General features: G+C 41.2%; 1 protein-coding gene across 1 annotated transcript in view; it reads left to right on the top strand.

Annotated features, from left to right (window-relative positions):
- Positions 1 to 2537: 2537 nt before the first annotated feature.
- Positions 2538 to 23928, top strand: part of RNF130 (ring finger protein 130) — a 32650-nt gene continuing 11259 nt past the window's right edge. Inside the window, exons 1-4 of the mRNA XM_009870145.1 lie at positions 2538 to 2728; positions 16050 to 16300; positions 19894 to 19965; positions 21762 to 21844. Coding sequence (XP_009868447.1) covers positions 2716 to 2728; positions 16050 to 16300; positions 19894 to 19965; positions 21762 to 21844 — 419 coding nt within the window. The 5' untranslated portion in view covers positions 2538 to 2715. The remainder of the gene's footprint in view (positions 2729 to 16049; positions 16301 to 19893; positions 19966 to 21761; positions 21845 to 23928) is intronic.

Genomic DNA, 23928 nt, shown 5'->3' with positions numbered 1-23928 from the left:
TGCTCTATCCAGTAATGTTTCGTAGCTCTGTCCACAGCTGAATGAGACTTTGATCTCTACCGTGGTAGAAAATTTTGTACTACTTTTCCCACAGATGCAACTTCTATTAGCTCTTACCTCTTTCTCTGACAGTTTTTAAGCTAAAAATATTGAGCAGTACAGACTGAAAGGTGCCTACATACATTTTTATTTTTTTTTCCTGTAAAAACTGAACTGTCTAACGGACTTCTGAGAATGCTGCCTCCCTCTTCAGGGTGCCTTTTACCTTTCATTGCTTTTTTTTTTTTCATTCTAGTAGCCAATAACCCTATTTTTTGTGGCCAGTTTTGTTTTCACTTGTTATTTTAGGTTTTGGGCGTGACTGTACCGAAGCAAACTGCACACAATCCATAGGATTACCGTTTTCACCCATCTTGTACTTAAAGTAAATTTATGTTGGCTGTAGTGTCTACCTTCAGTGTTAATTTTGATAGTTTGAGGAGATTCTGTGGAACTGTGGCCATTTATTGAATGCTATCCTGCAAAGGATGTATCACACCTGAGATTTTAGAATCTGATTTCACTGGAGAAGGGTGGGATTTTTAACTTTTAAGGCTTTAGAAACTTCCTGTCACAATCTGCTGGTGATTTCACCCTCCTGCATTTTTAAGTGGAAATATTTTAGGCAAGGGGGAAGCGTGCGTTGGACTGCAAACTGCTTTATCTTAACAGAAGATACCAAGGTATGCTGTGGTTCTATCACATTTTCAAAAAGAACTGGAATTCCTTTTTTTTAAAAAAAAATGCACTGTTATCCCAAAATTGAAGGCTACAAGGACAAGTTACAAAAGTGCAGTTGGTAAGAAAGTGCCGTCCTGTGATCACTGCTGTTCATTGCTGTCCCCAGCACGCGTGTGGGTCAGCGCTAGGTAGCAATTTCCAAAGGGATTTGAGGAATAATGTCAGGGCCGTGGAAGGAAATGTTCCGTAAAATTCAACTCCGGGCATCTGCATTTCAGATTTCCCCTGATCTCTGTATAAAACAAAAGCATCAATACAAAAACAGGGCAGAGAGCCCTCTGCGTCCGAAATGTCTGATACAGCCTTGAAAAACAATTGGGGAAAGGATGTGCTTGCATCTGGCTCCCCACCCTCCTTCCAGGGGAACAGGGAGAGGCACTTCTTGTCCAAATTAAGAGATGCAACGACTTCCTGAACGGCTGCCACCATATAGATTTGTCCACGCTAGTTTTCTTCAGGCAAGCAAAAGATTATTATTTTTTTCTTTCAGAAAAGATCTTGTAGCTATTTGAATCTCCTTTGTTGCAGGTTTTAACCTGAGCTATGTTAAGCTGAGAATGCTTAAAAATATCTTTTGTTCTGTTTCCAGCTAATATGTTAAACAGGATTTTTTTTTTGTGGTAGATCTTGTGCTGAAATCTCATAGTCTGTGCTGAAGAACTCAATTCCTTAATGCTTTCAGAGCTATTATGCGAATAAATTGCTTGTTTATGTCTTGGAAAATCACTGTTTATCCCAACCATTTTTAGTAGCCAAAGACTCTTATTCTCTTGTCATTTGAAAGGGTAAATATATTTATATTGCAAGATGCTGTTGTCTCTCCATTTCTAAAATCCATTAATGATAGGACCAGTGTATCAGACTAAACTGGGTGGTTCCAGTGGTGTAAACAGAAATGTCTTTCATCAGTTTCAGCTGCTCTGCCCTGAAGTTATGTTCTGCCTTGCTTTTTGTGCTTTTGGTACAGAGCTCTGGGGGGGTTGGATTGTTCCAGGCTCCATTACAGCATCAGAAAGGACAAAAGAGCTTTGCATACCCTCGATTTTCAGTCATCTGACACTTGCCATTTCTGTTACTCTTCCTTTACACCAGCAATACCTGTTTCTCTGACAACTTGAGTGCATTGCGCTTGCAAAACCGTTTGTTTCTCCATGAATTTGAATGCGCTTCCTTGTAGACAAAATGTGCACACGTAAAAAGCCGGCGTTGGCTGCTGGGCTTTTACAAGATCAGCTTTTGATACTGTCCTTTTCTAACAGTAGCCTGCACATGGCAGATAACTCTGAAATCTCGTTTTCACGACCTCCTTTGTTTAGTTGTACTTCCCACTGCAGTTGTATTTGTGACTGCATTAGAAAGAAAAAAAAAAAGGTTATACTCCCCAGAATGGCTGATAAACAGCTGTTTTGTAAATGCCTGTAGCTTATGAGCCATATTCTGATGTTTTTCAGCCTCTAGGCAGGTATTGATTCGAATCTGAATTAATTGTTCTAGCAGCACTAGAGTTAAAAATAGCTTATGTTAGTGAGCCTAATTCTCAGGCATATAGACACGGCTTTCAAGGTGCGAGACTTTATAAAAAGACCTTTTCATAACAATGCAGTTATCTTTAGGCTTTATTAACGAGAGGAGAGTGGCTTCCTGGTGCATAATGTTAAGTAATTCAGCAAAACTTGGAGTTAGTTTTTTATTTTCTTCTTTTTTTGCCTGTTGGAACAAACTGCTGTGTGTGTAAATGTGTTTCCCATTTCAGTTGCAGATCGCCTGGGCTGTGACCCTCGAACACGTTTCCAGGTTCCACCAAACACCAAGCAGTGGATTGCTTTACTACAGCGAGGAAACTGTACATTTAGAGAGAAAATACTGCGAGCAGCTTCACATAATGCCACAGCTGTGGTCATTTACAACAATATATCCAGTGAAGAACCTGTCACAATGACTCATCAAGGTAAATAAGCCGGAGTCTCTCTCACTATGACTCCTTTTTCCCCAAGTTCTCTGTTGCCACATAAACTATTGCTAAAGAGCTCTTGGCAGTGCACGGGTGCTAGTTGAAATAGCCGGTTCTCTAATGAAGTTTACATGTATGCAATGTAGCAAAACAAGCCAATCGTTCTGAAAATTTATTTTCCTTTAGCACAGATTTTATCCAGTGAGGAACACTTTCCTCTGCAGTGGGGATACGGTGTTTGAGTAAGATCTTGAGAGCAAACTGTTTCAAACCTGAATTTTTCAAGGTGTTTCTACCTGAAGAGTTTTGATAGTAGCATGTCTTTAACGGGCTGTTGTGGTGGGGCCTATCAAATGTTAACAGTTATATTGGAATCTGAGCTTGCACACGTCTTTTAATGACGATTTACGGAGGGTTGCCTTTCTGTGATGCGTCTTTGAGTGCCGTGCAGGAATCAGCAAAACTTAGTGGTTTGGAGAGCAGTTGCTTCTGTAAGTGGACTAGAATTAGACTATTGCTGGTCTAGAATAATGCTGCAAATCTGGATTTCTACAGATTTCTACTTTTTTAGGGCTATTTATGTGGAAAATTTTGCTGTTACCAGTGAATTGCTCTAGCCTTTGGGAGCCTTATATATAAATATTCTCCTTGGTTAAAAATTATTTTTGGAATTCTCATAACATTTTTCATTTTCCCGGAAGGTTTTCACTATTTGGAGTTATCGAGCTTAATCATGAAAGGCATATTTCTGTTTTTTAATGGCTGTACTGTGCTTTTTTTTTTTTTCCTAGAATATTTTCAGTCCTTTTAAACAGGGGGTTGCTTGGAAACTGGAATTTCCTAATTATTGCTCTGCATATTGTCACGCAATTAGGAATGAATTCTTCTGTTAAAGAAGCACTCTGGTTGCTGCTTTCTCTCCCTTTTAAAGAAGACAAAAGTCTTGTGGCTTCTTCTGGTTTAGTAGGGGGTTGACCTTCCCAGTTCTGCATACCACAGGAATTTTCCAGGGAGATTTTGACCTCTGTGTGGCAATTCAAAGCCCGTTGACAATCCATTTTTATCTTAAGTACCTTCCTTAAATGTTTTTTTTACAAGTAATCTGTAGGCAAAAAGTCCCATATTCTAGTCAAACACTTCTTACCACCTTTCTCTTCTGGTGTTTTGCCACTTCTCTCTCTGCTGATGTAGTAACCTCCTAAACTTTCAGCTCTCACCTCTCTTTGAAATACCTGTGAAACTGTAAGGTTGGCAGTGTCTGCTTAGCAATTATTTGTGACTCCTGTGGCCTGGAATGCCTCGCTGTGGCAGAAAAAGAAGACTACCAGTAACAATACAGCTCTAGCATCGTTTGCTCTACTACACATTAAATCATATAATGGGTTTGATTATGGCTTTAATACCTTCTCTGTTGCACGGATGTTAGATTTGGCAGGTGCTTTCATAGCAATGGGATGCTGTCTGTCTTCTGTTAGGAAATCCGAGTTCCCTCAATGTTTCAGCTCTGAAGACCAGTGTGTTGCCTTTAAAATGACATCAGTAGGTCCCGTGGTCCTGGGAGATTGAATTAACGTCTCAAGTTATAGAATGGGAGAGCTGCTGTGGATAAAATGGTGTCTTATAAGCTGTTCAGATATTTGGAAAAAAAGCTAATACTGTCTTCAGGATGTTGACTTTCAAATATTTACGCTTACTCATGGAAAGCTTTAAAAAATTAGTCACTGGAGATGATACGTATTTTATCTGTGAGTGTTTGAGATACTGGTTTTTAGCCGCATGTACTCGGTCTCTCATACACTGGAATCTCTGTCACCAGTTTGAGATGCAGGCACTATCTCAAAATTAATATTGGGCGTGAAGTGTTCCAGATACGTGACAGACTAAAAGTCATTATCTGGAGCTCAAGTGCCCCCTTAGCACAGCACCACGACGAAGAGGAATGGCACTCCACAGCTTTTGTTTTGATTGCATTGGGGTCATGTACGGGATCTCCTGAGCGATCTGCGCTTTGCAGAGCTTCCTATAAATAACTTCCTGTTTGCTCGGTGTAGGAACTGCAAGTGTGTGTAACCGAGGTGTAGGCTGGTCCTTTGGCATTAGCCTCAGCACCGGGAAGGTTCACAATCCTGCATTCCCCTCGGCGAGAGTTGTTCCAAGTGGGATATAGATCCACGAACCTGTGCTTACGTGATCAGCCTGTGCAGACACATGTTCAAGGCCCCCTCTGGTCTTCTGCTTCCTGCATTTTCAACCATATTACTGCTCCTTTTCTTAAGTGGTGAACCACCACATCATCTGCTAGTTAGATATTCCAGTACACTACAACTCTTCTCTTTAGTATCTTCTATCCCTAAAGGTTGGGAGGAGTTGACCCTGTTCTGCTGCTGATTCAGTTAAATGTGTTAAATAGAGTCGATATAAAGTGAAAATGAAGGTGAACCACCAAGTATTCCACTGTTCTTTTAAAAATGCATTCTTCACAAGGCAATTTTGCAACTCTGTGATGATAAGGAGGTTCATGGCTCTGTATTTTCTTTCCATAGGCATGTGAAAATAGGCCTTGTGTCATTTTATATCACTGTAACATATTTTTTGTACTGCTGTGCACCAAACCTCTAGGAATATTCTGTCTTCCTGGTGAAGCAGAGAGGAAAGTGGCAGCTGCTGATAATGCACACTCCATGAAAGCTTTCTGACTTTGATGTGTGTGTGAATTCCAATCACCAGCTTAGGCAACGCCTGTGCTAAAAATAAGTCAAATATTATAGAGATTTATGGATGTTGCCCACCTGCAGAGAGGTGATTCCCTATGAAAAGAGCTCAGTAAGCAGTTCTCGCCTATGGGATTAATATTTTATTTAAGTTATTTTATGCTTGAAGACACATTTGAGAATTTTAATATTATGGAAATTTGTCCGTACTCAACATAGTACTTAGCAGAATATTCCTGCTGGTGGCTGGATAGCAGCTGTCACTCTTCAATCAGTCTATCATCACCATGTCACATGAACAGTGTCTATTGCTGGTACCAGAATTTGCTTTTTCTTGTGTGATAGTCCATTAAGTCTTTGCCCCTTTGACTTCAAATTGAATTTTCAAGCAGGTATTGACCTTAAGGAGTTGGTGAACTTTTTAATAAATAAATAAACCTCTGTTAATATTGTTTGCAACATGATTTTCTTTCTTTATATCCTTGTATGTGTTAAGGTGTGCATGTAAAATAAACTTACTTTACACTTTCTTGTGAATGTCCTCTATCACTCTAAGTGAAGGACGTTTTTTCCCAACACTGTTGTGTTAGACTAAGATATCCGTGGCAGGAAGGCAGTTTTATGAGTGGTTTTGCTAGCTACTTCTGTTAAAGCAGAACAAATAATGCCTAATGTAAAAAAGAGCATGTGTGGTAGAGAAAATATGTAGTAGCTGTCTGCTTTATGATCAATTATGAGAATAGGAAGGAAATGCAGGTAAAACAGCATTTTCATTCTTTTTGTGTGGTGGAGACAGTCCTGAGAAGTACATAATAGTTAAATTTTATACTCAACTTCTCTATTAAAATCTAGACTTTATTTGGATTTACAGAAAAAGGATGCAAACCAAAGACGTCTCTGAATTTAAAGTTTCATACTCGGAATTTGTAGAACAAACACGAACAGAAAGATAAACAAATATAGAAGGAAGTATGGAGTTGCTGGTTTTATTAACTGCTCTTTATCAGTGCTGAAGACATTTTCTGCAGTGTTTAAACAACTTCTAATATAGTACCTTTTTCAGAGGATTTACCTGATACAGGTAGATCTTTTAAAGTCTTTAGGACAAGCTGTAGACACCAGGATCAATCTTAGAAGGTGCACAGGCGCCGGAAGCGAGGTCTCTACTTGCCTTGAACTGCGATAGACCCGAGTATATTTTACCTGGATGATTTTAGGTCACTGGGTCAGAGGCAGGAGGAACAAGAAGTAATTTGGAGTTGTTGCCATCTAATGGCTGTTCCACGTTCTTGCCCTAACGCGGGGCGGGCAGCGTGGGCTGCAGGGATCCATCCGGCACCGCTGGCCTCGGTCGGGGCGCGCTGGCGGCGTGCAGCACTTCTCTTCCTCTGCTGCTTGCCTTTTCCTCACAAATGTCTCTTTACGTAACTCTAAGCTGAACTGAGGCGTGAAAGCTATGGCAGGGCGCATTGCAGATTATTTTGCGCAAACGCGTGCTGACGAATATTTCGGCTCTGTACCAAATCCGCTGCAAAACTTGCCCTGGACTACTGAGAGACCTAGTTCTAATCCACAGCTCAAACCTAATTTTATTGTGTATTACAATATTGTTATTATGGTTTATTATTATTTACTCACTCTGGAATATTAGTGAAAAGGAAGGAGGGATGAATCATGAAAGTTGAAGCTTAGAAAAAGGCAAGACTTACCGTGCAGTGGTTTGGGTTGGACAATCAATATTCTTGCCATAGTTTACATATCTTTGATCGGTTTATACTGTTTATATTTGCTAGTCGAAGATGCAGGACACAAGTGTTGACAGCATTATAGTTAATCCTGTTTCCCACTGCGTTTCTTGGAGGTGTGTCAATCGGGAAAATCTGTCTCACAGTAGACGGAGGCGTCTGACACATAATGAGATGTGGAGAGGAGTGGGTTTGAAGCACAGATTCTGGACTGTAAAGGAGTTCTTGTCTCTTCACGACAAGCCAGGGAAGCCCCCTTACAAAGCTGACAGAGCCTCAGTGCCTTGCAGAACTTCTTACCAGTGTTTCTGCATGGTTTCTGCCTCATCCACAACTGAAATAAAAGCAGTTGGGCTCATTTTTCCTTAGCCAGCTGAAAGGGTAATTAGTTCTGTGACTGTGAAAAGGCCCACGGGACTGTTAGTGGCTGTAAGTAATTACATTCTTTTTCTTATCCAAAGTCTGAGCTCTGGCAACAGAGTAGTCCCTAAAAATCTATGGATTCAGTGGAATCAAATTTGATATTAATCTATTAATACCCTATTTATGAAGCTCTTGAAATATTTTGTAGTGTCCCTTGGGTAAGGCTCCCTTGCCGTTTCTCTTTTGTGCTTTACTGAATTGGTTTGGAATGACTGGCCAGATTGATGAGTCCGCATGGAAGTTGTCTGGAGGTAGAAAACACATGAGCATGACAGATTACCCTTCTTGGAAATGCTCGGGGTTTTAGCTCCAGCTTTACCGGGAAAGCAAACTGCTCTCCAGAAATAGCAAAATGGAAGCCACCTACTAGCACCTGCTCACGCTACAGAATGAAAGATTGCGGAGACTTTCAGTTAGCAAAATCCAAGTGTGCCTTAAGCTGATGAATGGGCCAGCAAGGTCTACATTACGTTAGTGTTATTGTTTAATCAAGAATGTGACATCGCACTTGGTGACTGGGTGTTAAATCCAGATCTAAGGTAACAGGTTTTGGACATTGCGTAGACGTATACGTGAAGGAAGGTTGTTTTCAAATAAGCAGAAACATCTTCTGAAGATAGAAAGCCTTATGTATTTCCAAAGTATGTGAAAGTGTGATAGGAATAACTTCTTTTTCAGTAGTGCGTCGTGTTAGGATTACACCATTTCCCTAGTCAAAACCTAATGTGAATCTTCTGCTTTTTATTAATTTACGTTTGCTCAGAGTTTGAATATAAAATTTGGTCTACTTTGTTAGCATGCTAAAACCCTAACAGCAAAAGTATTCCTTAAATTGGAAACTGCAACAGCAGTTTACTCGCCATAATACATAGTTCAATGCCTTGTAAAACTGTGAATGAAAAAATAACTCCATCCACAGATTGCAGAAGGGGGATGATAAACTGATAAATGTCTTTGCACCAAATTTTTTTATATTCTTCCAGCATTATTTAAGTAGACTGTCCATTTCATTTAAAAAAAAGAATTGTAATATGACTAGATGTAAAGAGGCATTGCTAAAAGAAAAAAAAAAAGTTGTGTGAGTTGTCTGTAGTCGTTGCAACATCCGTCTGCTTTTCCCTTATCTAGGCCTGGGTTTGCTAGGGTAAAGAACCCAAAGGGTCATGTGGACTCAAAACATGTATATAAATATAGTTCCTAGACGATAATAGTCCTTCTGCATAAAAGGAATATATGATGTAAGTAAAATGATCAAGGCAGTCAAAAGTGGAGAAGGAGAAGAAAAACAACACCTGAAAGTGATGTCCTCACCATTTTCAGTGGCATCTGCTGCGGTTCTGGTCCCGGAGATGGAGATGTTCTCCCTTTGGGTGCTTCCCCCCAGCCAAGATTCTGTCCTGCTGCCCATCAGAAACGTTGAAATTGTGTTTTCTTGCTTTCCAAAATCAAGATGGGGCAGAGATTTGGGAACTTGGCTCAGAGAAGAGGTGGCTGCATCTTGTATCTTAAGTAGAAGGATGTTAATCCTTCCAGCAGTGCTTAGTGCTTATGACTTCAGACAGAAGATAGAAAGGAGCTCTCTGGGTGAGGCTGGTGGAGAGGAGACGATGTGCCATGAAGCCAAAGTCTAAGCCTCCCTTCTCCATCCTAGTTCCAGCTTTGGGAAGACTGTGAAAGCGTTGGTTTTCCTGAGTGGAGTGTAGCGGGGAGGCAGCTGGACCTCGCCAGGCTGGAGGAGACGTGGGGGCAGAGCTACTTCGTCTCACGTGTACAGGCACAGCTTGGGCTTGAGGCTGGAGGTTGTGGCTGTGACTGCCTGTGGTGATCCTTACGCAGGTTTCTCCTTAGCAAACATCGCCCTGAGCGTCAGGGTAGAGCAACCGGGTTACGAAATAACGTGCCTGCAGTTGTCATCCAATAGAGCCCGATGGTTTCAGCAACTGATTTTGCTGCTTAGCTCTCCTTTGAGGAATTCTTGGTCATAGCAGATTGTAAAACTGATAGAAAATATGGCAGGAATGTTATGCTGAGGTATCCTTCCTTGTTTAATAAAGGAGGGGGAGCATCGGAAACATCACTTATGCTTTTAAGATTACTATTTATTACCTATGGACTTAATTTAATGTGCTACAGGCTAGAACAACACGAATCGATTAGGCTTTAGTACTTGTTTTGAAGTTAATTGTGCTACACCCACCTTTGGAGAGCTACTTTTGCTGCTTCTGTTTTTCTAATCATGTGCCTCAGTTATATATGCCCACTCTTCTTAAGGGAGCAGGACTTGGTACACGTCTGTCAGCAGCCCAGCAGTGTGTGGTACACTGCCAAAACCTCAAGTGTGTGCAGTCATGTTCGGAGTGCAGTGCCTTTTCCTGGCCTGGCAGAGTGAAATCTGTTGCAGCTCTTTTTTGCTGCAGTCAGGTAAGGGTTTTGAGTGTTCTTCAGACATAAATTGGCTGTGTTTTGGTTCCTCACTAAACTTGAATATCTACTTCTTTGTCCTCCAGAGCAGACAAGTCAGAATTGAAGGTTTAACTTCAGAAGCTGTTTATTTTGGTCTTCGCAGGTAGTTTTGCAGAGGTTTGTGTAGCAAAGAGATTTGTGTTTCCTGCAAATATCTGCTTGATGTTTGGGGATAGCTAGTTGTTCCACTGGTTGTATTTAATTGATACAGACTGTGACAGCCTGACGTTTGGGTAACAGTTTCCTATCCTGCTGTCCTTTACGATTTTCTCATGGTCGTGTTGTAACATCTGTTCTAGTGTCTGACACTACATGAAATAGGCATCTGTCGAGGGCAGCACCCTAAAGTAAATGTTTACATACAGAGAGCAATTCAACATTTTCAATGTTATAAAAGGAACAGAAAGCAAATGTTTTAAAATGCTATCCACTCTCATTTTAAAATTGATATTCTTGGCATTAAATTCTTGCTTGGCTTAGAACTAAATAAATGACAAATATTAAGGGGTTTTTTTCTGTTTTCAGAAGTTATTTGATTTGGGATATCTCAAATAATCTCAAAACTGTATTTTTACTCTTGAGATTGCACTTGTGTGTTGACAGCTTGGATGTGCTCTTGTGTACTTTCTGATTAGATCAAAATAAAAATATGCGCAGCTAGACCTGTTTTAATCACTCTGAAGATACGTCAAGGCTCTTCCTCTTGGTGTCTGCTTTTCCAAAAGCCCATTTTAGAATGTAAGACTTCTTCAGAATGAATTTCTCTGTTTTGTATCGGACTAAAATTTTCAAGGTAAATGAATAATTTATGTATTTTTCCCCAAGGTCGTCAAGTGCTGTGGGATTTATCTTTAAAAGCAGTGCTCCCCAAGCCCACCTTGTCTAGCAGTGTGCTTCTGCATGTGGCTCAGCGTGCCTTTTCCCTTGGCCTCACTCACCTGGTGGCTTCCATGGGTGATAATCCCTCTCTCTGTGGCTAAATCCCTTGCCTTGTAGGGGCAATTTTTGCTTCTGCTCCCTTGCAGCCCAGACGTCTTCTAATGTTCTCACAGAACTCCCAGTTGGTCTCTCAAAACTTCATATATAACCATAGCACTTCATTTGTGCTTTCCTGTTTTCTTTACTGACGTTTTATGGGCTCCTAAATTCTGTTGGAGTATTTTTGCTGTTACTTAATGTTATTCTAAGAAATCTGTCTGTCGCAGTAGTAGTACTCATCCCTTTCCTGAGTATTGCTTTATTTTTTTTTTACTTCTGGTATAAAGTGTTCAGGAATGCTTAGCATCAGTTACGGGATTTTAATGGAAGAGTAGGGAAGTCTGGTTTGCCAAGAGGGGCAGTTTTATTTTCAATTACATTATCCACAATGAAGTTCCCATTGTGGCTGAATAGGCAGCGGCACGGTGGTGTCTGGCTCATGTCCTGAATCCAGCCAACAAGTGACTTTCTGCACCATTCTGAACCTCTGTTAGGAAGGTGGGGTGTTTGTTTGCTTTTTTAAAGGAAGTACTCTGAAATTTCCACCAGTGAAGTTACCCAGATAAGTATTTTCTAGTATTTTTGTGGATCCTCCTATGTTCCAGCTTGTACCCATTGCCCCTTGTCCTGTCATTGGACGTTGCCGAAAAGACCCTGGCCCCGCCCCCCTGACACTCCCCCTTGACGTATTTATAAACATTTATGAGGTCACCCCTCAGCCTCCTCTTCTCAAGCTAAAGAGCCCCATCTCCTTCAGCCTTTCCTCACCAGGGAGATGTTCCATCCCTCCATCATCTCTGTGGCTGCGCTGGACTCTCTCCAGCAGTTCCCTGTCTCTCTTGAGCTGAGGGGCCCAGACCTGGACACAAGATTCCAGATGTGGCCTCACCAGGGCAGAGCAGAGGGGCAGGAGGACCTCTCTCGACCTACTGGCTACTCCCCTTCTAACCCAGCCAGGAAGCCATTGGCCTTCTTGGCCATGAGGGCACACTGCTGGCTCATGGCCATCCTGCTGCCCACCAGCTCCCCCAGGGCTCTTTCCCCTGCGCTGCTCTCCAGCAGGTCAGTCCCCAGCCTGTGCTGGCACATGGGCTTGTTCTTTCCCAAGTGCAAAACTCTACACTTGCCCTTGTTGAACTTCATCAGATTTCTCCCTGCCCAGCCCTCCAACCTGTCCAGGTGTCTCTGAATGGCAAGGACTTTCGCTGAAAATACCAGCCCTGAGAAAAGGGCTAACCTTTATTACGAGTGTCAGGCTTAATTCTCAGTTTTCTGCAAACCTTGTTACATCAAATCACAATAGTTCAGTGCCTCTTACAGGAGGTCCCACATTTTGCTGAGCTTGGGGTGGGATCCCAGGCTTTGCCCTCCCCACGTGCTGAAGCGTTGCAGCAGTAGCAGCAGTTTGGTGCCAGGTTGCTCGTACACCCATGCCACTCCCCAAGTACTGACCAGACAGCTGCTTGGGCAAGCCCAGGGGAAAAAGAAATAAATTAAAAAATCAGCAGCGTGGCAGATGCATTTAGCCAGGCTGCCATTCCCTGGATCCTCCCAGGGATGGTAGATGAGTGGAAGATGCTCTTTGAACCGTGCCTCTCCAGCTTGGTCAGGGTTATCCCATCTTTTGAGCTCCAGACTAACATTTGGTAGTCAAGAACCAACAAAACAAACACAAAAGGAAACAATTAATTGCTTGTTATGAGACTAGTAATTTTTCTTTGAGATGGCTTTTTAAATGTGCTCTTTGAGAATTTCTGAGTGATATGGATAGATCCGAGAGCGAGCAAAGAAGTTTCCTTACAAGGCCTTCAAGTCCTCTCTTCTCCTCTCCCAATGTAATATTACACAGATTTAATGATTAATTCTAGCTTCATCCCCTTTCGTATGTAGAGTTGTGTAACTATTCTAATTAAATATGCACGTGGTAAAATTGCAAACTAGACAGAGCTATCTGGTCTTGGATGATGGCAATTAAATGATTTATATTTACAGGCATCAATATTTATCTTATGCCTACTGTGTGTCCTAGCTTGTCATCTATGGTTGGGTGTATAGTTCATTGGCTTTAGTTAGCGTTGTGGTGTCTTCTCTGGACACTGTGCTCTTGGCTGAGGAGAGTATTGCTTTTCCTAAGATTGTGTTGTAAGACCATATTTTAACTTTTAAAACTACTTGGTCTTTCCGTGTTCACCTGAGGAGTTTTTTCCAGCCTAAAAGTTTCAGAAAAGTAAGGCTTCAAGGTGCTTAAAATAAAAGAGTCGGTGTCTCCTTCTACCCTGAATTGTTCTCAAACAGGGAGCTCTTGCTAAAATTATTTAGGGTGATGCCCCTGACAAAAATATGGATGAACCAAGTCCCAGTTTCCACTGAGCTTCAGTATGTTAACCAGGCACAATTTATTTTTTCTTTTCTGCAGTTCTCCTTGGCTCTCGCAGGGTCAGAAGCAGCAGTAGCACTTTGGCTGCTCCCAGTTGAGTCATTTGGAATGCAAATCGCTTTGCAGTGATGCCAGAGGTTCCCTTTGTGCTGGACTTTATATAAAACGCGTGACAGATTGTCAGCTTGGTCACATTCCCTGGGCAGCGGGGAATCGGTAGAGCCTTCAGCTTCTGATTCAGACAGAACTGGACTAGTATCGGAAGATCTTAGTCAGCTTTGCAGATAACTGTAAATCCTGTCAGAGTGCTTCTGACTGATATTTTGGTACTAACATAACTCCTCAGCGCAAATAAATGTGTGCTGGGGAAGCTCAGCAGAACATGTGCTCTGGGGAATACAGTCCCCCCACACCCTTCCCCGCCTTTCTTCGCTCTCCAAACTGGATATGAAGAACAGAAGTGAAGCCTCGGGGAACATAGCAAGCAGCATAAATTATCTGCCTTTGATTGATCTTGCACCATCTGAGCTGCAGGGATATTGGGGGCTGCAGCAGCACGTGTTGCATCTACACAGAATCTTGCGGGAAAGGGGGCTCTTGGCTGGTGAATAAGTGCTCCGAGTTTGGGCAAGGACTCTCCGCACAGCTGGGCAAATAGGAATGAGAGTAAAGTTCTTTGGAAAATAAAGTGATGGATTTTTACTTTTTTGTTACTTTTTTTTCCCTGTGCTTTGCTGCCTATTAAATACCTTCTTGGTTAGTTTACATGGAACTGAACTCAGTATGTCTTGAACTGAATTGTCTCTGAAGAGCTGGGCTGAAGTGGCCTGGTGTGAATCTGTGGTACACTAGTGATTAAATAAATTATATCCATAAATCATGTTGGGCTTTTGAGTTACTTTAACGCTTCCTTTAAAAATACTCATTTAGAGAGAAACACTGAACATTCTTTTCCTACTTAGACCCATGTTACTAGGACAAGGCATGAATGTCTTTACCATTTCAATTTTAAATAAAGAAAAGCTGAAATTTCTTGGGGAAAACAATTTTGGGGATGCGAAATATGTTTTTTAATCATTGTGCAAATCTTAATTTCTGAGATTATCAGCTTTGATTCTCCTGAGTAGCTCTATCAGCACAATCCACAACACCAATATTAGGGAATTGGCTCTGAAAGCTGAGAAGAGTGACTGTAAAAGTGACTATTTGGCATGGTGAATGGAAAGAGTAACAAGATAATGTTTAAAGCTCTTACACAACTCTGTTAAAGCCTCCATTTTGGAAAATTGTCTCGCTGTCTCGATCTGTCACCCTGACTTTTGTCCCCTGGGTTTCAAAGATGCTGCTCTTTCGGGTCTTCTATCTGCATCATTTTGTAGATACAGTAACTTCTTAAAAATCAGATTTGGATTAAAAGACTTTGAACAAATTGTGTTAAAATAGGACCTCATCTTCTATCTTCACTATCACGTTAGGTTGTCTGGAGCTTAAATCCTCTCCAAATCCAGAATCTCGGTGCTGAAGTTGCTGGCGAGATACAGTCCCTCTCCGAGGGAACGTGAGCTGGAGCGAGCAGATGGAACAAACAGACGAGCAGGCTTTGCAAGCAGTTGGAAAATAGGTCTTGAAAGGGATTTTGGTATAGGAAGCAAATAGATCTGGATGAACAAGGCTGGCAGTCATAAAGCTTTTGTTTCTTTCTGCCTTTACTTTTCCTGTAAACTTTGCTTTCTTTGACCTTAGACCAGAATTGCCCTCAGTTCAGGATCCTCTTTTTTTATGCATGCTTTGAGAACATAGGCGCTCTCTCTGCTCTGCTGGCGATTTTGTTCTTTTTCAGCAAGCCTTGAGGTTTAGTTCTCTTATTATCCTTGTTCTGATAATTTTCCCTTTGGGACAGGAGGTAGTCTAGAGGCAAAACACTATGGAAACCACATGAGCTGTGCGTTTGAAAAGGAGCTGATGAAGCTACCAGCCTCTTTGCAGTCTTATCAAGGGTGTCTTTGTAGGGGTGATAAAATCAGCTCTCAGACTTCTGCCAAGTTTTTTTTCATTTCTCTTACGCTTTGCAGCCAGACTTACTGGCTTTACTTTCACTTCTGTCTGAAGTGGTGCAGGTAGAAGTTAGGCTTTGTTGCTTCCGTGCTGGAATGGGGATTGACAGAGCCTTGACAGCCTCGGTGCGTGTGAAAGCCACACAGCCAGGCCGGGGAACTTGCAGAGCTCTCTAGAGCAACTCCCAGCGCTGTGTGCCCTGAGACCACGCCAGCGATATTATTGAACTCACCTTCTAAATGTTTGTCTGTGAGTTGCCTATTCAGGTACTCGCAGCTTCAAATCTGGAACGAATGTGCTTTTTCAAGCTAGTTCAGACTGCACACGTTCCTTATGTGGGAAATAGCGTGTAACCACCGGTTGAGATCTGTTACTGCGTGTGGAGCCCTAATTAGAAAACGGAGGTTTGAAGGGCAGCTGGGAGCCGAGTGCCTAGTAGCCTGCTCCATGTGCCATAGATGGCTGAGATTAAAAATCTCTCAAATGGCTTTGCATTTGGAAAACCTTCTGAGAGGCATGCCGTGTTAATTTTAAATGTAAATCATGTATTCTTCTCTTTCTTATAGGAACTGGAGACATTGTTGCTGTCATGATTACAGAATCAAAAGTTAAGGAGATCCTGAATTACTTGGAAAAGAATATCTCTGTCCTGATGGCAATAGCAGTGGGATCCCGTGTTCCTCCAAAAAACTTCAGTCGGGGCTCTCTAGTCTTTGTGTCAATATCATTCATAGTTTTGATGATAATTTCTTCAGCATGGTTAATATTTTACTTCATCCAGAAGATCAGGTACACAAGTGCACGTGACAGGAATCAGGTAAGATGACTCTATTAATTTAATTTTTTTTTTTTTCCCGTTTAAGTTCTGGGTGTGATACTTCTGTGTACACTAGTCAGCAGAGAACAATCATTTCTAAGGAATGTCCATCAAACTAATTTTCCGAACCTCTTTGTTTTGAGGCAGATCTTGTTGCCAGACAAGGATTTTTATATAGCAAAGTCTTTTCATCTTGAGCAGCACCAGTACAAGGTCTTACTACCTGACAGGAAAGAGTAGAACTCAAGCAAAATATTTAGGTTTTGATGAGTTGTAAGTCCAAGAGGGAGGTAGATTCTGTGTTGGCTGAATAATACATACTGTATGTACATTGGGAATAGGGAAGAAAGTTAAGTTGTGAATGAACTTGGGTAGTGTAGGGGAACACTGAGCTAACGTTACGAATTCTATCCATGTTCTTAAGGATGGCTTCAGTGTCGGTTAAGGTAATTCAGAAGTTGTATAAAGGTATTTCCAAGCTAGAATCCCTAATGAATATTAGGATATGCAAACTAAGGTATGGAGCTGCTTAGTGATCTGTGTTAACTTCCAGCTTTACTCAAGATCACGCTTCGTATGGATTCCCTAAGTCTCTTAGTTGTGTATTTTAAGAAAAATTTTGTCCACTACACCTTTTTGACATTCTTTTTCAACTCTTAATTTGTTCAAGGACTGAATTAAGTATAGCCATACTCAGAAATCTTGATTAAATAAATCCATCAACTCAAATATGAATTAAACTTTAGAAGCAAGTATTTTACTGGTGTGGACTCAGTTAATGACCCACTGTCTCCATAGCGTGCCTTGGCTTTTAGTGAGAAGGGTCAGTGAACCTCAGGAAATCCCTTTGCCTTTGCGTCTCGGTCAAGACTAACTCGCAGAGCTGCTGACCTCCTATCACTGTCACCCTTTTCCCACTAAATTACGACTGACACACAGGAGCACGCTCTGAGGCAGAGCTTTGGTGTTTTGTCAAACCTAAAACAAACACAACCTTACAGATCCTCGGTTGTGACAAAGGATTTCCTTTTCAGTTTCTATAAATAGTGTCTGATGCTGCAGGTCCCACGGGCATCTTGTAGATTTTCCTAACGATGTCATTCTGAAGTGACCACACTGCAACCAGTACTTAGTGCAGTCCCTTGGGATGGGGAAAGTTTAAATATAACTGTTACTCAATGAGTGTCTGTGAAGTATTAAATTGTGCCTTCTGCATCCCCTACATGGCTCTAGGCTTCTTCCAAATGTCCACATTTCAAAACAGTTGCTCCACGGGGAAAAGACTTTTCTGACCTTTTTTCTTTCTTTAGATTTTTACAAAGGTCAGGAGAAACTTGATGAAAATTTTATGTGGTTTAAAAAGCTGAGCTTATTAAACTTTAATAAGAAGGTGGCGACAGCTACAGCTTGTTTTTACAGAGCTTTGAGAGCTTTCACAGAGAGAAAGCTGTACTGTTAGTGATGAAATCACTTGGTTTAGGCTATGATCTTGTTTTTAAGTTATGTCGAGGCACACTTTAAAAAAAAAAAACATCAAAGTCAAAAACATGCTGTGTTTTGTAGATAGGGCAGGTAGATACTGGTATTTCACATCGTTGCTCTTGCGCGCTTCCGCCAGAGCTACGAAACTCCTCTGCGTGTGCTGGTGGCCTTTCCCACTGAGCCAGCTCTGGGTTTTAAAAGCAGCCGTATCCTGTATGCCTGTGCCCTCACTTGTCAAAACAGCAGATCCTGAGCATTCCCAATGCTGGCATAAAAAAGTATTTGTTAAAGTTAGAATACGGAAGAGATGGAAATAGAAGAGGTGAAAGTTATTGTTTAGCAAATTTATATGGGAGAACATGTTTACATTTTGGAAGAGTTTTGCTGAAATGTTATGCTTCCAATAGGAAAATAATCTCTCTTTAAGTTTTCTTGTAGTGCATGTACAATTGTATGCAGTACAACTCGATATAAATAGTACCCACCATTACTTAGTTGGTAGTGTTGAGCGTTTAAGTTAAATGCCTTTCCAGCCTTGTTCCTCTCTTAGTGATCACACTTTGGGTTATACGATGATTATCGACTCCAGCAGCATGCCAGTGTGTGCTGTCGGTAGGTGCTTGGGCCAGCGTGCTTGTTCCAGGACATGCAATTTAGATTTGCTTAAATTGATGAATTCTCACATGTGGCAGTTAGGATGAGGTTTCTGACTTCAGGAAGCATGTGATTTCCCCATCCTAGTTCTGTTTCTGATGCTGCATTTCCTCTGTGGATATACTTCAGTAGTTGGTAATGAGTATCTGATTTTTTAAATTGTTTTTCTCCAAATCTATGCTCTAAAAAATGTAAAATAAGAGCTCTTCTTATATGGAAACCACAAAGAAAAAAGGCTTATGTAATTCTAGAATAACAGTGGTGCTGTTGATTGTGGTGGACTTCTGAGGTCTTTGTGTTTCTCAAACGAAAGCCACCTGCCTTAGTTTCAGTTTGTGTGCAGAGAAAGTGTATGGTACTGGGGAGGTACACCTTGTGATGCATTTAATTTTCAACTGTGGAGAAGCAGAGCACGAAAAACACTTTTTTTTTTTTTTTTTTTTTTTGGCAAGCCGCATGTGAGAATTTGGCAAGTGTGGTTTCCATTCTCACAAAGAGCCCGTCTCTTTCAGAGACAGAGTATTCAGTACAAGTTGGAGGTGCAGGATGAAATACCTGAACTTCCCTTGTTCCAGTCAATGTTAACCAAATCTGATTTCTTGGGTTCCTGAAATGAGAAGACGCGAGCTGTGTCCCACTTGGTCCCAGGGACGCTGGGGAGCAGCTGGCCAAGAGCCCGTTCTTCGCTGACTGGGGACAGGGATTGCAGGAGGAGCCAGCACTTGGATTGCAGAAAAGGCTCCTTCCCTCCAACAGTGGTGGCTGTAAAAACAGCGTAACAACGGAAGAATAGCATAGACTCTGCCTTTGGATTGAAGTTCATCTTCAAACTATTATTCGTTTCAGCTTTATTTAAGTCTGCATGGGCTTATTTAGATTTCGTGACCCATATTTGTCTTTTGCTTTGTGAGATCTTGGTGGTTTCGGGTAATAGCAAGAGAGAAACTAGGTTACACTGAGAGTATCTCTTATGTCTCAGAATAAGATCAGCCTGCTCAGGGAAGAGAAAAAAAAATGAAAAAAATTGTTCAAGCTGAGAAAAATGAGAGGTATATAATAGCACACTGAATAAGAAGCAGTATGAACAGAATATAACAGAAATCATTGAGAGGGCATGTTCCTTCAGCTTTTTTTTTTTTGCTTTTTTTTTTTCCCTGTGGACTGGGATTGATTAATTTTGTCACACAAATGTTGGATCACTTTTGTGGATTGTATACAGCCCATGAGATTTATGCCCCTGCTTATCGAGTGCGTTTGTGGGCTCAGCTGCTGGGTCCTTTTCTTCTGCCTGGCAAATCTGTGTGCTTTGCTCTGAATGCTTTTTGTCTCGTGTGGTGGCCTCCTGCCATAGTGTGTATTGCAACATTCGTGTTGAGCCCAAATAAGTAATTATGAAGGACAGTAATGAAGCTTGATTATCAGGGTTAATTGTGTTCTTTTCTTTGTCACTTCATTAGCGTCGTCTTGGAGATGCTGCCAAGAAAGCCATCGGTAAATTGACAACCAGGACAGTAAAGAAGGGTGATAAGGTATAATAATAAGATTTCAGCCTGGATAACTTGAGCATCATGTTTAATTTTTGCTGGGGGAAACAATCTCAGTTTTTCCTTTCTGCTTCTGATTTATCACCTGCCTGCCAAGTTGGAGGCTTACTTTGGCCTGTGACACAGTATTTTGTGTAACTTCTGGTAGCAGTGTTAATTCTGTACATTTCAAAAAAGGTTTTCTTGCTTTAAATACTCCTTGCACTCCACCTGCAGCTGTGGCTGAGAGCGGTTTTTTGTACTGGCTGGCTGGAGGATTTTGCTGGTGGGAGTGCATAAGGCTAGCATTGTTTACGTGGAATTCTGTAAGCTTAGAGTCATTTCATATGGAAGTCATGTAAAGTAAAAATAAATACAAAAACAGGTAATAAAGGACAATCTTTTATGTAAAATGTGAGTACTGACTAATCTGAGGGGGAGCATAAACAGATATTTCCATGAGGATAGCAAAATGTCACTCCAATAATATTTCTTGCCAGTATATGAACTAAAATAGATGGTGTGGTAAGTCCTAAACTACTTCTGCTTTTATGAGCAGTACTGCTTTGCCTTTGATTCTGAAAGGAAAAAATAGTCACTTAATCTTGCTTAATTTTTTGCTCTTCAATTTGAAAAAGGCAAGGGTATTCTGCCTGTGATTTGATTTTCAAGAGATTATTTTCTTGACCCTGTTAGTGTGATTTCTTTTTATCTTTCTTATCAACACTATCAGCAGTGGAGCATTAAGAAGTGATGGAAAAATTTGCTTCCAGAGAGAAGGCAGAAAAAAAGTCTTTTCTGCGCTTTCTTCCTCCCTATGTACTTTTATTTCAAGACACTAAATCTTTTCTGTGAGTATGCGAGTACATAGAGGTAATGGGAGCTTCTCTGTACTAAAAGAAAAGATGCTCTTGAGAGTACAAATTCCAAACTGGCAGGTGACGGGTAGGTTGCAACACAGATGGTGTGAGATGCCAATGCAGGTGAACGAAGAGTAAGAGAAAAACCCATTGTCCTTCGTTAGAGGAGCCTGTGGGATCCTCTGCCTGCAGCTCTGGCCAGGGACAGGCTCTTGTCCTGCTGGGGATCCTGTCTCGGTGTCTCACTAGCAGCGAAAAGAATCATGAACTTGAATTAAAAGAAGATGCTATCTGTTTTGTATCACAGGCCCAAGTATTTTAAATATAGATTGCTGGTGCCATATCGACATCCAGGTGAAGTCAGTCTTTTGCCATGAGAAGTTTTAAATTCTTATATTTAAGTAAGATAAAATCATAACTTAGGGAAAAACAGATAAAAGAGAAGAACCAGTCAGTCAGTGATCCTCATCTTCGTGTCTGGAGAAGAATTAGGATAATTCTGCTAGTAAGCAGCAGACAAAAATACGGAATTCCTCTGAAGTAAGTAAAATCTGCTAATTTTGGCTGCAAAAGGGAATCCCAGGATTCTTATCCTGCAAAAAAAAATAATAATCCTGGAATAAAATCAAATTTTCAGCTTCAAGCTGAAGTAAAGCCTTTAGGAATATCACCATTGTATTTTATAGTGATTCAGCTGAATATTAGAATTGTCTTAGGCCTTAGCTTATGTTTGAAATGATCATTTACCAGCTCCAAAGGAGGGGAGAGTTTTGAGTGTATGAAATACTTTTCTTTCTCAAGTCACGTTGAAATATAACCACTTAGTCATTGGATTTGTATCTTCATGCTAACAGCCGATTGGCACAATGTACTAGTCACAACTGCTTTTCCGTTTGTCATAGCTTCGACTCTTGACTTGAATTTTCATTCTGTTCATTTTAGGAAACAGACCCAGACTTTGATCATTGTGCTGTCTGCATTGAGAGTTACAAACAGAACGATGTTGTTCGCATTTTACCATGCAAGTAAGCTAGTAAAGTTGCTTTGTTTGGAAACTGTTCTTTCTTTGTGTTCCTTTGCTTCATTTCATGTAATATTGATGCTGCTGTAATTTACAGACACGTTCGTTAGATGTTTCCAGCCCTAATAACAACCACTTTATTTTTGACTATGATACCAGAAGGTGTGAAGGTGGGTGCTGGCACTGTTGTTGTACAGGAGATTAAACAAAAGGTGATGGTCTTGACGGAGAGCAGTGTGGACGTGTCAGCAGTGGGGCGGTTAAGGATGTAAGGAGAGGCAAGTGCAGATTTGAGGACAGAGCAGTGGGCAGACACTAAAAACTGGAGTATAATGAGCCAGGGACAGCTGCAGGGTTCTGCACAGGAGATGTGCAACGTTGGCTGCTGGTGTGTGAAACCATGTGGGAAACGGAAATGCGGTCTCCCCAACCCTCACACCTCCTCTGCCATCAGTCACCCCCGTGCCATCGTCTGTCTTTGCTCTCTCCAGCACAGGGGGTTCTTGGCTTGCGCCTGAAGACTCGTACTTGCTGGATATTCTGCATTGGTACTCAAAATGTACCAACTTCCTCCTCCTCTCATGCTGTTTTTTTGCCATTTACCAGTGTTCAGTTTGTTTCCATCCCAGTTCCATTCCTGAGTTGTTTTGGGGTATTTGCTCTTTGAGAGATGCTTCTAAGTACTTTTCCACCTGGTGATTGGTTTTGACGCATCGGTGCGTTTTGGAAGCCTTAAGCATTACCAAGGACATCTTTCCCTTGTGTTCTGAAATGCAAAGCTTTCTCCTTATCTCCAGACACAAAAAAACACATGTAAATTATGTTGTATATATGCAGCCAAGATCCAGTAATTTGGCCTCTGTGCTAGATATATAAATAGTGCTCTGCAGGATACTCTAGAAGCAACAAAGTCATGGTGTTGGAGTCAGTCTTCAGGCACACAGCAGCACCTGAGAGCTCATTATTGGTCTTCTAAATCCTCCTGCAGGCTGTTCTGAATAGCTGGAATATTTTACTTCTAATGCATAATGAATTTCTGTCATCATAAAAAGAAAACAGTATTACTTTGTATCTTATTGATCAAAATATGTGTGTGCTCTACTTCTGAAGCCAGAAGTTTAATTCATTTTACTTCTCTCTATATTCTTTACCTCTTGGACTGCGGGAAATAACGACCTGTTTTAGATTCTTGGTGATGTTGTTTCGTTAATATGCCCTGTAAATGTTTGTTTAGAAAATCCCATGAAAATGTTTGCAAATAGAAGAGTTTATCTGTAGATCTGTAAAGATTTGGGAGCTTTTGGTCATGTGGCTGTGTGTGCATTTCTTTTTTACAATTTAGTCATTTTTACTCCAAGATTATGTCCTCTTGCCCTAAAAAATGTACTCCCAAGTGTTAAGATTCCAGAGAATTATGTCCTACATTGTATTCTCAAGTCAACCTTGCATGTGTGAATCAAATCCTAGTATTTTGAATTGTTATATAGAAGATTATTTGGAAACACTGGTTTTGAACCGCTATAAATGATTTTTTGATAAGCTTCACTTGTGTAGCTCGGGGCGGTGCTGTGAGGATCAAGGCTGTGGAATGGAGGTTCCCAAGTCCCACTCCTCTGTGCCTTCCTCGTGAGACTGAGCAGAGGTCAGAGGGAGATCCTTGCAGGGAAGGGAGAACGAGGCTTCATCTGGTAGGAAAGCATCTTCTCCCACAACGCGCAAGGCAGAGCTGGGACTAAAAGTCAGCTTCATTAGTTAAACAGCCACCACTGTCCAAGCAATGGGTATGGAGCTAGTATCAGCAGATCTGGTACAGACCTTTTAACCAAGATGATCATTGATTTTTATTATTTTTTTTAAGTCCATTTCCTTCAGACACCTTTGGTTTTCACAAGAATATAAGGTCAGTGGAGACTTGCATTATGTTCCTACCAAAGGCTGTTTGACAACTTCCGTGTTTGCTTTCTACTTCTCTTTTTTAAATCTTGCTTTTCATCTGCTGGAGCTCAGCTTTTTGAGTTGAGTGCAGAAATGTCTTTGTTACACAGAAACAGCAAGACGGATACTTTCCGCAAGACATTTTTTATATTT

The sequence above is a fragment of the Apaloderma vittatum genome, unplaced genomic scaffold, assembly GCF_000703405.1.
Source record: "Apaloderma vittatum isolate BGI_N311 unplaced genomic scaffold, ASM70340v1 scaffold9050, whole genome shotgun sequence".
In the NCBI taxonomy this organism is placed as follows: Eukaryota; Metazoa; Chordata; class Aves; order Trogoniformes; family Trogonidae; genus Apaloderma; species Apaloderma vittatum.
This window is presented reverse-complemented; position numbering and strand designations above follow the sequence as displayed.